The sequence below is a fragment of the Panthera tigris genome, chromosome A2 (genome assembly GCF_018350195.1).
Source record: "Panthera tigris isolate Pti1 chromosome A2, P.tigris_Pti1_mat1.1, whole genome shotgun sequence".
In the NCBI taxonomy this organism is placed as follows: domain Eukaryota; kingdom Metazoa; phylum Chordata; class Mammalia; order Carnivora; family Felidae; genus Panthera; species Panthera tigris.
Window position 1 is genome coordinate 6,638,235 of NC_056661.1, and position 15,067 is coordinate 6,653,301.

Consider the following 15,067-nt stretch of genomic DNA (forward strand, 5'->3'; position numbering starts at 1 on the left):
GAAAACCTAGGTGTAAATAAATCTTTGTGAATTTGGATTAGACAATGGTTTTTTGGATATGGGACTAAAATCACAAACAACCAAAGAAAACATTGATAAATTGAGAGTCATCAAAATTAAGAATGATTGTGTTTCAAAGGGTAGTACTTAGAAGGTGAAAAGGCAACCTACTAAAATGGAAGAACATATTTGCAAATCATATGTCTGATAAGGGTGTAGTATCCAGAACACACAAAGAACAATTATAACTCAACAATTAGAAAGAAAATCAATGCAAAACTGGGTAAAGGACCTGAATAGACATTTCTGCAAAGAAGGTACAGAAATGACCCATAGTACATGAAAAATTGCTCCACATCACTAATCACTAGGAAAATGCAAATCAAAACCACAGTGAGATACCACTTCACATCCACTAGGATGATTAGAGTAAAAAAAGGATAATAACAATTGTTGGTGAAGACCTGGATAATTTGGAACCCTCATACATTGCTTGTGGGGATGGCAAATGGTAGAGCCTCTTGGGCAAACAGTTCAGTAGTTCCTCAAAAGTTAACATGAAATTAACACATGACCCTACAAGACCAGTCCTATGTATATGCCCAAAAGAACTTCAAACTCAAACTGATGCAAAGACTTACACAAGTTTTTCATTATTCGTAATAGGGTCCAGGGTCATTATTCATAATAGGCAAAGGGGGAGACAACCCAATGTCCATCAGTGAATGGATGGATAAATGAAAAGTGGCATATCCATACAACAGAACATTGTTCAGTCACAGAGGAAGGAATAGAGTACCTATCCATGCTACAACATGGATCAACCCTGAAAACAGGATGCTCAGTGAAAGAAGTCAGTCACAGAAGACCACATAGTGTATTGATCCATTTAAATGGAATGTTCAGAATAGGCAAATCCAGAGAGACAGAAAGTAGATTATTGTTTGCTAGGGGATGGGGCTGAGGGAAGAATAGGTAGCAGCTGCTAATGGGGACGGGACTTTTTTTTTTTTAAACATCCTACCATTAGAGAGTGGGATGGTTGTACCACTCTATAAATATACCACTAAACTGTATACTTCAAAAGGGTGCATTTTATAGATGAATTATATCTCAAGAGATGTATAAACAATTTCGATTGCCTCATGTGATTAGTGGCTATACTACTGAGTAACCCGGTTAGACTGCTGGATTCTAAGTCATCTGGTTCTACCCACCCCCATCTTCTATGGATCCCGACTCCAACGGATGATTTCTTAAAAAAAAATTCTTTTTAATGTTTTAATTATTTTTGAAGGAGAGAGAGACAGAGCCTGAGCAGGGGAAGAGCAGAGAGAGAGGGAGACACAGAATTCGAAGCAGGCTCCAGGCTCTGAGCTGTCAGCACAGAGCCTGATATGGGGCTTGAGCTCACGAACTGTGAGATCATGACCTGAGCTGAAGTCGGATGCTTAACTGAGCCACCCAGGTGCCCCTCCAGCAGCTGATTTCTTAAGGCATTCATTGATGCTACACTCCATATTCCATGGCTCCCAGCACCAGCCACCTCCATGTCTACTGAGGTCTACACTGGCTCTCTTGAGTTTCTAAGCCAGTTGGCGTCATTGGTTTAGGAACAAGCTGGTTTTTAGGTAACAGTTTTATGCTCGTAGGGCTATCTTCCATAAGAACTAGAAACTGAGACCATGACATGGGGATACTTTTACTTAAAGGACCGCGGGAGTCTCCAGAGTGATTAGGTCCCGAGTTGGAACTCACCTGAATGCTAAAACTTGACAGTCAGAGAAATAACTCTTCATGCTGCTGTTTCGGAAGAGCTGGTTGAGCTGAAAAACAGGGTGATGTTCCCTTGGTCAGAATTCCAGGCCCAGTGGCATCAGAGAATTTTTAGCCACTGAGCATACTTCCCCATCTACTTTTTATTATCTCAACAAATACTAGCCCAGGTATGTGCACCAAAGGACATCCCATTCCAGGGTGTGACTTAGCTATATGATCCTAGAGTAGCTACTGAACCTCTCTGTGCCTGTTTCTTTATTTGTAAATGGGCAAAAGAACCTGTCTGGATGAATTGTCACAAAAAATCACCCTCTGACTACCCATCAGTCTGTCTCTACATGGGACACAAACCCATTCTCACCGCATTCTCGATACTTCTCTTGTTCCGCTGGTGTTTGGTGGTGTTGGGCTGGGATAAGTCTTGGGAATAGAGTAGGTTGGTGACAGTGAAATTCAGCTGGAAGTGCTGAGAGGTGGGACTGCTTGTTGGTTTGTCTGTTGGTAGATGAGCTGTTGACTCCACTTCTATAATAAAAAGAAGGTATAGAGGTCCCCAACAGGTGAAGATTTAAGCAAAGAAGTCATTCCAGCTAGTCTAATTATTCTTGGCAATGTGACCTGAGTTGGATTCTGAAAGGTGGGATACATAAGATCTCCATCTACCTGGCCACTTTGAATCCATTGATCTGTCTATCCATCCAACCCTTCCTTAAGCATTATGAGAGCTCACTAGCATGTGGGGAAGATGAGACTGGGCTTCTCTGGCGCACAGATGGCAAGTGTAGGTGCCGATCACCTCAGGGGACATCTGTCATACCCCTTTGTTGACCTAGGTTCCTAATGTGTCTTGCTGCCTCTGGTTTTCTCCCCCTCCCAATCCACTCTCTACACAGAACTCAGAAGATGAGCTTTCTAAAGCAGAACTCTGTGTTGTGTTCTTCTGCAAACCATCCCAATACCCAAGAAAGTCCCTGCCTGCATCTATAGCCTTACCTATCACTTCTCTCATGCCAAAGTGTTTGCTCTAGTGACACCAAACTCCTTACAGTCTCCCCAAATATTTTATCTTCTAGGTTATAAACACAGCTAGCTCAACTCCCCACCTCTTCCCATTGGCTAGGCTATGTTCGCCATCACATCTCAGTTTTTCAATAACTTCCTCCAGAAAACTTTCCAAGATGGGCCATGTGTCTCTCCTTGTGAGTGCCCACAAGCTCTTTAAATTACCTGGTTACAGCAGTTAGCACAGTGAATCATCAGCATCTATTTACTTTCATGACATATTCGTTGAATGAATGCATGAATGAGTCCTTCAGTCAATCAGTACATGACTCATAACTGGAGGGCCTAAGAAGGACACGCAGGATACTCCACACTTTGGGTTAGAAATATCTACATGTAAAAATGACTGTCCCCTTGGGTGCAGTTGCTGCATGTTTTCTTTCCTCCTCCTGTTGGGATGACCCGTTGCCATGGTCCATCAACATGGGCCTCCAGAAAGACCCCCTTTCCCCTCCAGAGCCTCCATCCATTCCACTGCTACAGAGAAGCCCCATTCCTCCTCAAAGCCCCATTTCTTCAAGCCATGAAACCAACCCCACAATCTCACACCTGTCACATGCAAATCCGCCAGCTGATAGGTGGCACCAAGCCAGTGGGATGAGACATTCAGGGTCTTGTCTAGAAAGACTTGCTTCACCATACTGGGGTCCACATTGGACGAGAACAGAGCCTTGATGGTGACCAACATGGAGTCCAACCTAGGGACAGAGACCATGGAACTTAGCCAGCACCCAACACCAGTAGTGTCTCCTGAGTTCCCGTTTTATACAGCCAAAGACCTACAGGCAAGAAGTAAGAAATTACCTGGCTTCCTCTTCCCTCAGGCTAGAGAAGAGACCCTGACCAAAAATACAAGGTTTCTAGGAGTTGGGAATAGAACAAATAACTATAAAATTAACGAACATCTATTGAGCACCTCTAGGAAGTGAATACACATTCCCTCACCATCACCCCAGTGGAAGGTATTATTATAATTATCCCCATCTTAAAGCCAAAGGAACTGAAGTTTGGAAACACTCAATGTTGGCACTGTGTCCCATGATTGTCCTGCTCCCCAGTGTAGATGTCTCAGTTCCTCTACCCATCCCTCGGAGACTTGGGTTAAAATCCAACTTGGGCAATTCTTGGGCTGTTCACTGTTTCTCTGAGCCTCAGCTTCCCCTCTGAACAATGGAGATGGTCATAGATGGTGTGTGGCCATAGGAAATGTTATTATTGGGCTGATATTTGTTGAAAGCATCCAGAAAGGAGAAGGTGGTGGCTAATGGAGTTGGTGGTCCTGGGAAGTTAATCCTTTTCCTGCCTCCCACCCCCCCCACCAACCGAAGACCTATGAAAGGAGATGGTAGGATTAACTGACAGGGACGTGGGAGAGCATGGGCACCATGCCACTGACTTCCAGCTCAAGGAGTATGCCAGGATGGTAGCTCAGAGCCACAAGCTGCCAGCTCAGCCAGTGCTGCCAACCTCCTCAACTTACGTCAAGTTGGTGACCAGGCAGGAGCGGAAAATGTCTTGTAGCTGGCTGCCTCTGTAGAGTTTGGTGACCTAGAATAAAGGGTAACATGGAGATCGCCTGGGGCTGGCAGGAGCTCCTGGAGTCATGGAAGGAACACAGGCTTTGGGACAAAGGAGACGTGAGTTCAAATCCTGGCTCTGCCCCTTAACTCACTGTGTGATCTTGGGCACACCACTCCCCTTTCTGAGCCTTAGTGTGCCCATCTGGGAAGGGGAGAAGGCAATCAGAGCACCACCTTTGGAAACTGAGAGAACCCAGAACACATTAGGTAAAGTGAGGAGTTGAAACACTTAATGGATGTGAGTCAGACAGAGGAATGGTGGGGGGGGGGGGGGGAGAGGGGAGGGCAAGGAGAGACAGGAAAGATGAGAGAGATGTCACCTTGTCCTGGATGTCTCTCAGCAGGGTTGTGTACTCCAAGGATGCAGGGTCTGAGTTGCTGAGGTTCCAGTTGAGGATGCGGAAATTCAGCTGATACTCATTCTGAATAGATAAATTCTGGGGTGCGTAGCCTGGAGCCAATGATAGGAAGAGAAGAGAGGTGGAGACTCTTACCCTTTCAAACAGAGAGAGGCCTGATGACTGCTGTCAGAATCAGCCAAATTCAGGCCCACATGCCGGGGGGTTCCTAGTGGAAAGTCACCCCAAAGAGGGGGAAAACTGGAATTTTCCAGTGATTCTCCTGAGCTGAGCTTTTCTGCTTGTGCTTAGGCAGTTCTGGCTTCCTGGAATATTTTCAATCCTCTTTTTCTGGAAATCTCCTACTCATGTTTCAGGACCTCGATGAGATGAGACTCCAGGAGAGCAGGGACCCATCTGTCTTGTTCTTGCCATGTCCCCATACCTACTACAGTGCTGGGTACATAATATCCTCTTCCAAGAAGCCCTCCTTGACTTGCTCCTCCTGTGTGCTTCCACGGCACCCTGTTAATAACAGTGTCCCTGCCTTGTTTGTGTGTCCCTAGATAACATTCATTCTCTTGATTATTAGTTTTCAGGGAGAGAACCTGCGAGTTCCATCTCTGTATCCAGCACATGGCTTGGGACAGAATGGTATTGTCTATGCATCTGTTGAATGCGTAAATGTGAACTACAGTGGATCCCCCAATATGGGGGCTGAGATACTCATCTCCCATTTGTTCACTCATTTACTCACTCATTGGGGATGACAATGTACTGACACATAAAGAACTGAGGGTATATCGCCAGACTACGAGACCTTAATTTCATAGAGTTGGATAATTAAATAATTGTGATAACGTGTGATAAGTTGGTGCCCGTCTAGGGACCAGAGGCCCATGTAGAGCAGGGTTTCTCATTCTCAGAACTACTGATATTCAGAGCTATGTAACTCTTACATTTAAATAACTCTTACACAATTAAATAATTGTGATAACGTGTGATAAGTTGGTGCCCATCTAGGGACCAGAGGCCCATGTAGAGCAGGGTTTCTCATTCTCAGAACTACTGATATTCGGAGCTATGTAACTCTTACATTTAAATAACTCTTACACAATTAAATAATTGTGATAACGTGTGATAAGTTGGTGCCCATCTAGGGACCAGAGGCCCATGTAGAGCAGGGTTTCTCATTCTCAGAACTACTGATATTCGGAGCTATGTAACTCTTGGCAGTGAGGATCCCTGATCATTGGAGGACATTAGTAACACCCCTAGCCTCGAGCCACTAGGTGCCAGTACCACTCTCCCCCAGTTGTGGCGATCAAAATGTCTCCGGACATTGCCAAGTGTCTCCTGAGGGGCAGAATTACCCCCAGGTGAGAACCACTGGCATGGAGGAACCTTGTATAGAAGAAATCCTGTCCCAAGAGATCTACGAGTCAGACATTTGGAGTGCAAATTAAAATTATTTATATTAATTTGGTCAAAGAATTTCACTCTTTTTACCTGAAATAACAGGAGAGACTCTCTCCATGGAGAGTTTGGGGAGGGTGTCCTTCAATCAGAGCTTGGGCTGACTTGTTAAGGAAGAAATAAAATAGAACAGAGACAAATAATGATTGCTATAAATCACTCACCATTGACGAGGAGGCTGTCCCTGACCAGGGTATAGATGCCCATCTGGGTGACACCATGGGTCAGCTGGCTTAGCTCCCAGTAAAGCTGTTCTCGGTCCAGCCTGTAGCCCATGGGGTCATGGTGATAGGTGCAGATGGCGTTAACATGAGTGGCTACCCCATCCTTCTCAGGCCTGGGGAGAGAGGGATGTGGGAACTCTTAAAGAGAGGTTCTGAAACCTCAGTATGGGGGCCAAAAGGAGGGAAGGACAAATGGGAGGTCAGTGGGAAGACTGAAAGGGTTGGTCACCAAAATGGTCACTACTGGCAAATGCTCAGGAGGAAGTCCTACCTGAGGGAGATTAGTCTGCAACCTGAATAGAAGGGGCCCAGGCTGCTCTTCTGGAACAAGGATCCAAGCTGGGGAGGAAGGAAGAGGAGGATGAGCAGGAGGGGCTGGCTGGGATTTATCCCACTAGGAGCTGCTAGGAGCAGGGTCTCACCAGGTGCTGCAGGGTCCTCTTGGTGGAGTTGAATGTAGCTGAGCTGTGGCTCATGTCTGTTGAATACTGGAGGTTGGAGATGGTCAAGTTCAGTGTAAAGGTCTTCAGGTTGTGTCCCATAGCTACGAGAAGGAGGGGGAGAGACGGTGACTACTGACAGGTGGCCTGAGACCAAATCAAAATTCTGCATTCGTCCTACTCTGTCATCTTCTCTTCCAGTGTCACCACCACCCGCCATGTGGTCACCCAAGCCAAAACCAGCACGTTGCTTAGCTCCTTCTCTCTCCCCTCCAAGTAACACCATTTCTACTTACAGAATGGTCCTCACACACCCTCTCTCTATCCTGTCCCAGATCAAGTCTTATCCTCTCTCACCTGGACCAACATCCCAGCAGACTTGCTGGATGCCCCATCTAAAGAATGTTCTCTGCACTGAACTCTAGTGGAAAAATTTTTAAATTTTTTAATTTTTAATTTATTTTTTAATGTTTATTTTTTAGAGAGACAGACAGAAAGACAGATCATGAGCAGGGGAGGAGCAGAGAAAGAGAGGGAGATGCAGAATCTGAAGCGGGCTCCAGGCTCTGAGCTGTCAGCACAGAGCCTGACATGGGGCCTGAACTCATGAACCACAAGATCATGACCTGAGCCAAAGTTGGATGTTTAATGGACTGAACCATGCAGGTGTCCCAGAAATTTTTTTAAACTGCTTGTTTATTTTGAGAGAGAGAGAGAGAGAGAGAGAGAGAGAGAGAAAGCATGGGGGAGGGGCAGAGAGAGAGGGAGAGAGAATCCTAAGCAGACTCTGTGCTATCAGCACAGAGCCTGATGAAGGGCTTGATCTCCTGAACTGTGAGATCATATCCTGATCTCAAATCAAGAGTTGGACACTTAACTGACTAGACCCTAGAAGAATTTTCTTAAGTGAAAATCTCAGTATAGTCACCACTTCCCATGGCTTCCTTTGGCCTTCAGTGCTAAGTTCAAGCTTCTTGACCTGGCACTCAATGTCCCTCCCAATCTGGTTTTTGCCAGTGTTTCAGCTTCACTTCTCCATCTATTCCATGTTAAGGTTCATGGTTCATGCAAACTAAATCCCTCTCAATTCTCTCCATATACTATGCTGTTTCCGGCCACTGAGCCTTTGCTCATCAGATTCCCTACACCAGGAAAACTCTTCATCCCCTATTTGCCTGGATGACTCCTACTCATTCTTAAAGAATCAGTTTGGGTGCAAATTTCTCCAGAAATTCCTTACCTTCCAAATTATGTTAGATCCCTCTCCCCAAAACATTTCACACTGTTATAATGGTCTGTTGATCTCACAATACTGGGGGGTCCATGAAGGTATGCATTAGATTAAATTGTCAGTAGAATCTTTGGATTGGCATGACTGTCCTAAACCAGAATTTTACACTCTGGCTTCTCAGCCCCTGTGTTACAACTGGCTGGTAGAGGTGGAGGGCTGTAAAGTTTCTCTTAGGAAGAAAAAGGATTCCCTAAATACCTGTGGTGGCTTCTGGTTGCACAGATGATGATGAACTAGGCAGGAATGTGGTGGCTGCCTCAGGAGCTGTGGAAAGGGCAGTTATCAGGAGGGGACAGAGCTCCCCACAGAGTGGGAGAAACTCCCCACATTTGTCTGGACTCCAGCAATGGTGGTCCCAAGACACGAGTTCACAGGTGTGCCATAAATGAGAGCAAGGGAAGGAAGAATTGTGTGAGCAGAGGGGTGAGAGGGCCCATGAATGAAATGAACCCAAGAGAGTAAGGGTAGGTGAACAAGAGAGAGACTAAGCAAAGAAGGCAGAGAGACGAATGGGAAGAAAGGTGGACAGACAGATGGCATACCTGGATGGACAGAGGAAGAATGAACAAATGAAGGGTAAAAGGGAAAGCAAGAATAAACACAAGGAAGGAAAGTAAGAGAGATGGATGGAAGGACAGAAGGCAGAAAGGACAAAAAGTGAACAGGCAGAGGATGGATGGATGGATGGATGGATGGAAGGAAAGAAGAAAGGAAGGAAGGAAGGAAGGAAGGAAGGAAGGAAGGAAAGAATGGAGGAAGGGTAGAAGAATACATGAAGGATAGAATGAATGAGGGATGGGGGAAGCAGAGAAAAGGAAGAAAGGATGAATGGACGGATGAATGGATGAAAGGAAGGAAAGAATGAAAGATGTATAGATGGAAGAATGAATGAAGGACAGAACGAATGAAGGATGGATGAAGGGGGGAAGGAGAGATGGAAGGATGGGTGGATGAGAGAATAGAAGGAAGAAGGAAAGGAAGGATGATGGATTAATGGATTGATGGACAAAGGGAAAGAAGGAAGGAAAGAAAGATTGAAGGAAGGAAGAAAAGAAGAAGGGAAGGAAGGAGGGAAGGAAGAGTCTAAGAGAAGGATAACTGGGAGAATGGAAGAATGGATGGGTTAAAAGATAGATGAAGGGACCATTGGCTAAGTGAATGGGAAAATTTGGCCAAACCACTAAGTGGCCACCACGATTTGCAGCTTGATATTGAGGCCCCTTTTGTGGCCCTTGTAGATTTTGTTTCCAGGAGGCATGAACTACAAGGTCATTATCTGACCTCAACCCCCATCCCTATAGGAAATGCTTGCTCAAATTTCTTTCTCCAACCCAGATGGGTGTGGAAAGTTTATGAAGCCAATACTGGGCAAGCTCCCTTTGTTAGTGAGGAGAAAAGCTTGGCTCAAGATGGGTATGAGGTGCAAAGATACATACTTGTGGGAGGCTCATCTGGACCACGCTCGTTATAACCTGGAAACAGAAATGTCACACATAAGGGGAGAGGACAGAACAATCCCAGACATTCCATGCCTTTGTCCATGTGGTGCTCCAGCTGGATGCCTCTCTTTCTATGTACCAGGTGGCCATCTATGCATCTTCTAAGACCAGACTCCAATGTCATCTCTACCATTAAGGATTTCCTGATCTTCCGGTTAGAAACAACCCTTCCCTGTCCACCTCTCCAGCATGCCCCCATGAGACTCTCACCACATTCATGTTCACACACTCATTCCCCCACATACCCATTCATCCCACCCTCTGCCCTTCCATCCTCCCTCCAATCTATCCCTCCATCCAACAAATATTTATTGAGAACCTACTATGTACCAAGTTCCATCACATTTGGGGAATACAGCACCGAACAAATGTCTCTGCACCTCTGGAGCTTATCTTAGGACAGGTTGCACATGCCTCCTGTCTGTGTCCCTGGTGCCAGGCACAGTGCCTAGCTTCTAGCAGATGCTGGCGAATACTGACCAAGTGAGCAAGAAGAAGCACATAACTTGTGCCGTTTCCAGGAGGAAACATCCTACCCTGGCCTCTGCAACGGCCAAGGCGAAGGGAAGAGATATGAACTCGGAACACCAAGACCCAGACTGGCCACAAACCTACTGCGGGCATGGGCAGGTCCCTTCCTTTCTCTGTACCAGCTCCCTCTTTGCTAAAATGGGCATCATAAAGGACCAGGATGTCCCCCCTGCTCACCTGACGTGGCAATGGTGACAAGAAAGTGTGAGTTGCCAAACTCCATTCCCAAGTTGGAAACAGAGAGGAGAGAAGCTGAGTTACTCCAATGAACTTCACTACAGCCATGCTCTGCCTCTTAGAACCCCAGAGAAGGCTCACCCTCTTAAGCACTGTCCCTTCCTGGATGCTAGGCTGATGTCCAGTGTGTCCAAAGCTCGGGCCCCACAGATGTTCAGAGCACCCACCTTAGTTCCGGCATTGGGGTCCCACCCAGAAGAGTAGACCATCCATGGTCAAGGGTGAGAAGGTGGTAGGGGAGACAGATGTGGGATTTTCTTTCCCCATGTCTCTCCCAAAAGACTCTTCTAGGAGTTAAAGGCACTGGACGCTGACTGCTGGGGCTCATGCTTGGCTTCACCCCTCTTCAGCTACACCCACTTGGACAAATTACTTAATCTTTCAGAGCCTCCATTTCTACATCTGTAAAATAGGTGTGATCAAGGACAGCCTTGCAGAATGACTGTAGGAGGATGGGGGTCAGTGTGGAGTTGAGGTTCATGCCTGAGTTTGTCCCAAGGTTTCCGCTAGAGAACTGACCTGTGGTTAATAGAAACGTTTCCAGAGATGGGGAAGCAGAAGCAGTGAGGTGGGTGAAGAACAACTCACCATTGAGGTAGAGGCTGTCCTTGTCCAGTGAATAGGGGCCCAGCCGGGTGATGCCACGGGTCTGCCTGCTCAGTTCATGGAACACCTGTTTGGCAAGTAGACCCGGGCTGCTGGGGTGCTGCCGGTAGGTGCAGAGGATGTTCACCCTCGTCTTGGCACCATTCTTCACGGACCTGAGGAAGGAGAGGTTGATGCTTGGGGACTGTAGCCCACGTGGCATCTCTCTACCCGAGGTCACCGCACACCTCATATCCTGTGTTCCAGCCTTGTTGAACCATTCACACTTTCTCCACCTGGCCACATTCTCTCACCCCAGGATCTTTGCACATGCTGTGACTTCTGTCTGGAGGTTTCTCCCTGTCTCTCCTTACCTGGGTAACTTCCAGTCATCTTTCAGGTCCCAACTTAGATACCTCCTCCTTCTCCAAAAACCCTCCCAGGCTGGGTCAGGAGAGGGTTCTGGCTGCCACAGTACCTCATGCTTCCCCCATCACAGGCCTGGTTGCCCTCAGTGTGAGCATCTATTATTTGTTCCTGTTCCCTCCAGACAGTGGCCTCCATGAGGTCAGGAAATAGGACGACAGTCTAGCTCATGGTTGTACTGAACCCCTAGTACCTCTCACATTGCCTGTTCCATGTAAAAACCAGCGTCTTGATGAATGGATAAACAAAATATGACATATCCATACAGTGGGATATTATTCAGCTTTAAAAGGGAAGGAAATTCTGACACCTGCTACAACATGGATGGACCTTGAGGACTTTGTGGTCAGTGAAATAAACCACACATGAAAGGACAGATATCATATGATTCCACTTGTATGACGTACCCAGAGTAGTCAAATTCATAGAGACAGAAAGTAGAATGGCGATTGTTAATATCTGGGGGTAGAGGGAAGCTGAGAGCTTCTGTTTAATGGGTATAGAGTTTCAGTTTTACAAGTTCTGGAGATTGGTTGCACAACAATATGAATACACTTAACACTACTGAGTTGGACACTTAAAAATGGTTCAGATGGTAATTTTATGGTATGTGTACTTTACCACAATTAAAAAAAAACAACAACTCCTGACAAGACTCTGGAAAGTCTAATCCAAATGTCTGGAAATTCACCTCCTTTCTCTCTGCCCCTTGCTCTCTCTCTGCTCCAGCCACATTGGCCTCCTTGCTGTTCACCGAGCATGCCAAGCTCATTCCTACCTGAGGACCTTTGCCCATGCTGTTTCCTCTGCCTGGAACAGTTTTCAGGGCCAAATCCTTGTTTCCAGTTGGGACCCAGCTGAGAAATCACCACCACAAAGAGCTGGAGTATCCCAGGTAAAGCTGTTTTCCCATCTCTTATGTATTATGCTCATCACCTTACTGCATTTGAAACCACTTTAGATATCTCTCCTTCTACTTATTTTCTGCTTTATCCACTAGATGAGCACAGGGGCAGTGTCTGCCCATCACTGTGGGACCCACCACTTGCCTCAGAGGAGCCACACCACCAATGGCAGTGGAATGAAAATACAGATAGAGAAGGGCTTCATAAACGCCAAGAGAACACACACTGACCCAGAAAAGTGCGAGTAATTGCCCAATGGGTACAGAGTGATGAAGAGTTTCAGAACTAGATGGTGGGGAAGGGTGACAACATCATGCATGTAACAGATGCCACTGAAATGTATGCTTGAAAATGGTTAGAATGGCTAGTTTTATGTCTATAGATATTTTATGACAATTACAACAACGTAATATCAGAAAATGGATGTCGAACCATAAGAGACTCTTAAATACAGAGAATAAACTGAAAGTGGATGGGGGTGGGGGAGAGGGGAAAATGGGTGGTGGGCATTGAGGAGGGCACTTGATGGGATGAGCACTGGGTGTTGCATGGAAGCTATGAACCACGGGAATCTACCCCCAAAACCAAGAGCACACCTTACATACTGTATGTTAGCCAATTTGACAATAATTATATTTAAAAAAAAAAATGATGCCAAAAAGGACCCTCCCAGACAGTCCACCACAACCGGGAGTGGCCCCCACAGTCCTTGTCCTTTGGCGGTGGGCCATGGTGGGTGGGGGATTCTCACCTTAGTGAGGTGACCTTGCAGCCTGTATATCGGGTACCCAGACTGCTCTTCTGGAACAATGGGCCCAGCTGGAGAGGAAGGAGAGAGGCAGTGTGGTCAGAGGTGGCAACAGCCCCTAGAGGGGGTCATGGAGGCACAGAGGCAGAAGAAGTGCTCTCACCAGGTGCTGCATGAGGGTATCTGTGATGTTGAACTTGAGGGAGCCGGGGCGGCCCATGTCCGCTGAGTAGCGCAGGTTGTCGATGGTGAAGTTCAGTGTGAACAGCTCCTCACGGGCCTCCCCAGCTGTGGTAAGTGCAGAGAGAGCCAAGGTTTGTGGGAGGTCGGGTGCCCAACACCCACCCACAGTGGGCCTTCCAAGGGCCTCTTGTCCTCCTCCCAGGAAACCCGAGGGCCACTTGTTAATGGAGACGACTCCAGCAGCAAGGAAGGACAGGCTTAACGATCTGGGGGCTGGAGATGGTGTTTCCACCCAGGTGCAGGAGGGGAGGGTTCTGTGGAAATGCTGGTGGCTTTGTTCTTTCCCAGAAGGAAAGGCTCCAGCTTACCATGCTGATGTGGGACCAAGGATAACCCCAGACATGTTCCTTCCTTTCTTTCTGTTCCCCCATCTCTATCTCTTTATCTCTCTGTGCCTCTGTCTCTCTTTTCCTCTCTCTCTGTCTGTCTCTCTCTGTCTCTCTATAACACCCAGGTATGCCAATCTTCTAGGCATTGTGTAAAAAAAAAAACACAACTAGCAGCTGTAACCAATCTCTCTGCACCTCAGTTTACTCATCTGTAAGATAATAATGATTCCTACTTCAAAAGTTGTTATGAGGTTTGAACAAGTCAAATTTTGTAAAGTGCTTAAGCACAGTGCTGGGCACAGAGTAAACACCTATTTGAGTGTTTATTATAGAAGACAAATAAGCAAATACTTCCTGATCACTCACTGCAAATGGAGTTTTTACCCAGATGAATATGAGCTGGGCACTAGACTTCTCCACACTAAACAAAGGAGAACCACAGCACAGAAATGATCTCCTGCTCAGGGTTACATGACTGGAGGGAGGGAAAGTCAGGGTTTGGACCCAGGTTCTCCGACCCCAGAGTCCTTGCTCATGAACTCCCCTGATAATACACATGCTCTTGCCTAAACACATGCAGCTGGCCCAGTGTTCAATAGTGGGGGTGACCTGCATAGACCCCAGGAGAAGTATAATAAATAAATATATGATGCAAGTAAGAACAGAGGCCTGGTGGTTTGACTCCAGACTAGATAAGCAGGGAGCAGCACAGGGTCAACTGTTTAGGACAAACCTCTGCAAGAAAAGCTGACCTCCCTTCTTTCCTCCTTCTCTTCTGTTCATCACTCCTTCCAAGCTTCCTTCTGTCTATCCTTCCTCCCATCCTTCCTTTCTTCTTTCCTTCCAACTTTCTATTCATCCATGCATTCACCCTTCCTTCCTTCCTTCCTTCCTTCCTTCCTTCCTTCCTTCCTTCCTTCCTTCCTTCTATCCATCTTTGGTTCTTCCTCCCTCTATCCATTCTTTCCTTTCATCTGCCATCTGTCTATGCACCCATCCATCTCTCCACCCATTCATCCTTCTTCCATCTCTTCATCCACCCACTCATGCATCTATCCATGCATCCATGACATCCATCCATCTATCTCTCCACTCATACATTCTCCATCATCCATTCATCCACCCATCCCTCCCTCCTTTCCTCCCTCCATCCATGCACCCATGACATCCATCCATCCATCTATGCACCCATGACATCCATCCATGAATTTATCTATCCATGTCTCCATCCATCCATCCTCCATATTCCATCTATCAATTCACCCATCCATCCATCCATCTATCTCTCTATCCATCCATCCTCCATCTCTCCATCAACTCACTCATCCATCTGTGCACCCATGACATCCACCCATCCAGCCAGCCAGCCAGCCA

General features: G+C 46.6%; 1 protein-coding gene across 1 annotated transcript in view; it reads right to left on the bottom strand.

Moving 5' to 3' along the window:
- The window catches only part of LOC102957519 (mucin-16), a 58,457-nt gene that overhangs the window by 7,876 nt on the left and 35,514 nt on the right, over positions 1 to 15,067 (bottom strand). The window contains exons 34-46 of the mRNA XM_042978062.1: positions 13,285 to 13,409; positions 13,125 to 13,192; positions 11,046 to 11,218; positions 9,627 to 9,662; positions 8,389 to 8,454; positions 6,882 to 7,003; positions 6,731 to 6,798; positions 6,400 to 6,572; positions 4,742 to 4,872; positions 4,322 to 4,389; positions 3,391 to 3,539; positions 2,141 to 2,304; positions 1,759 to 1,826 (exon numbers count right to left, since the gene is read on the bottom strand). Coding sequence (XP_042833996.1) covers positions 1,759 to 1,826; positions 2,141 to 2,304; positions 3,391 to 3,539; positions 4,322 to 4,389; positions 4,742 to 4,872; positions 6,400 to 6,572; positions 6,731 to 6,798; positions 6,882 to 7,003; positions 8,389 to 8,454; positions 9,627 to 9,662; positions 11,046 to 11,218; positions 13,125 to 13,192; positions 13,285 to 13,409 — 1,411 coding nt within the window. The remainder of the gene's footprint in view (positions 1 to 1,758; positions 1,827 to 2,140; positions 2,305 to 3,390; positions 3,540 to 4,321; positions 4,390 to 4,741; positions 4,873 to 6,399; positions 6,573 to 6,730; positions 6,799 to 6,881; positions 7,004 to 8,388; positions 8,455 to 9,626; positions 9,663 to 11,045; positions 11,219 to 13,124; positions 13,193 to 13,284; positions 13,410 to 15,067) is intronic.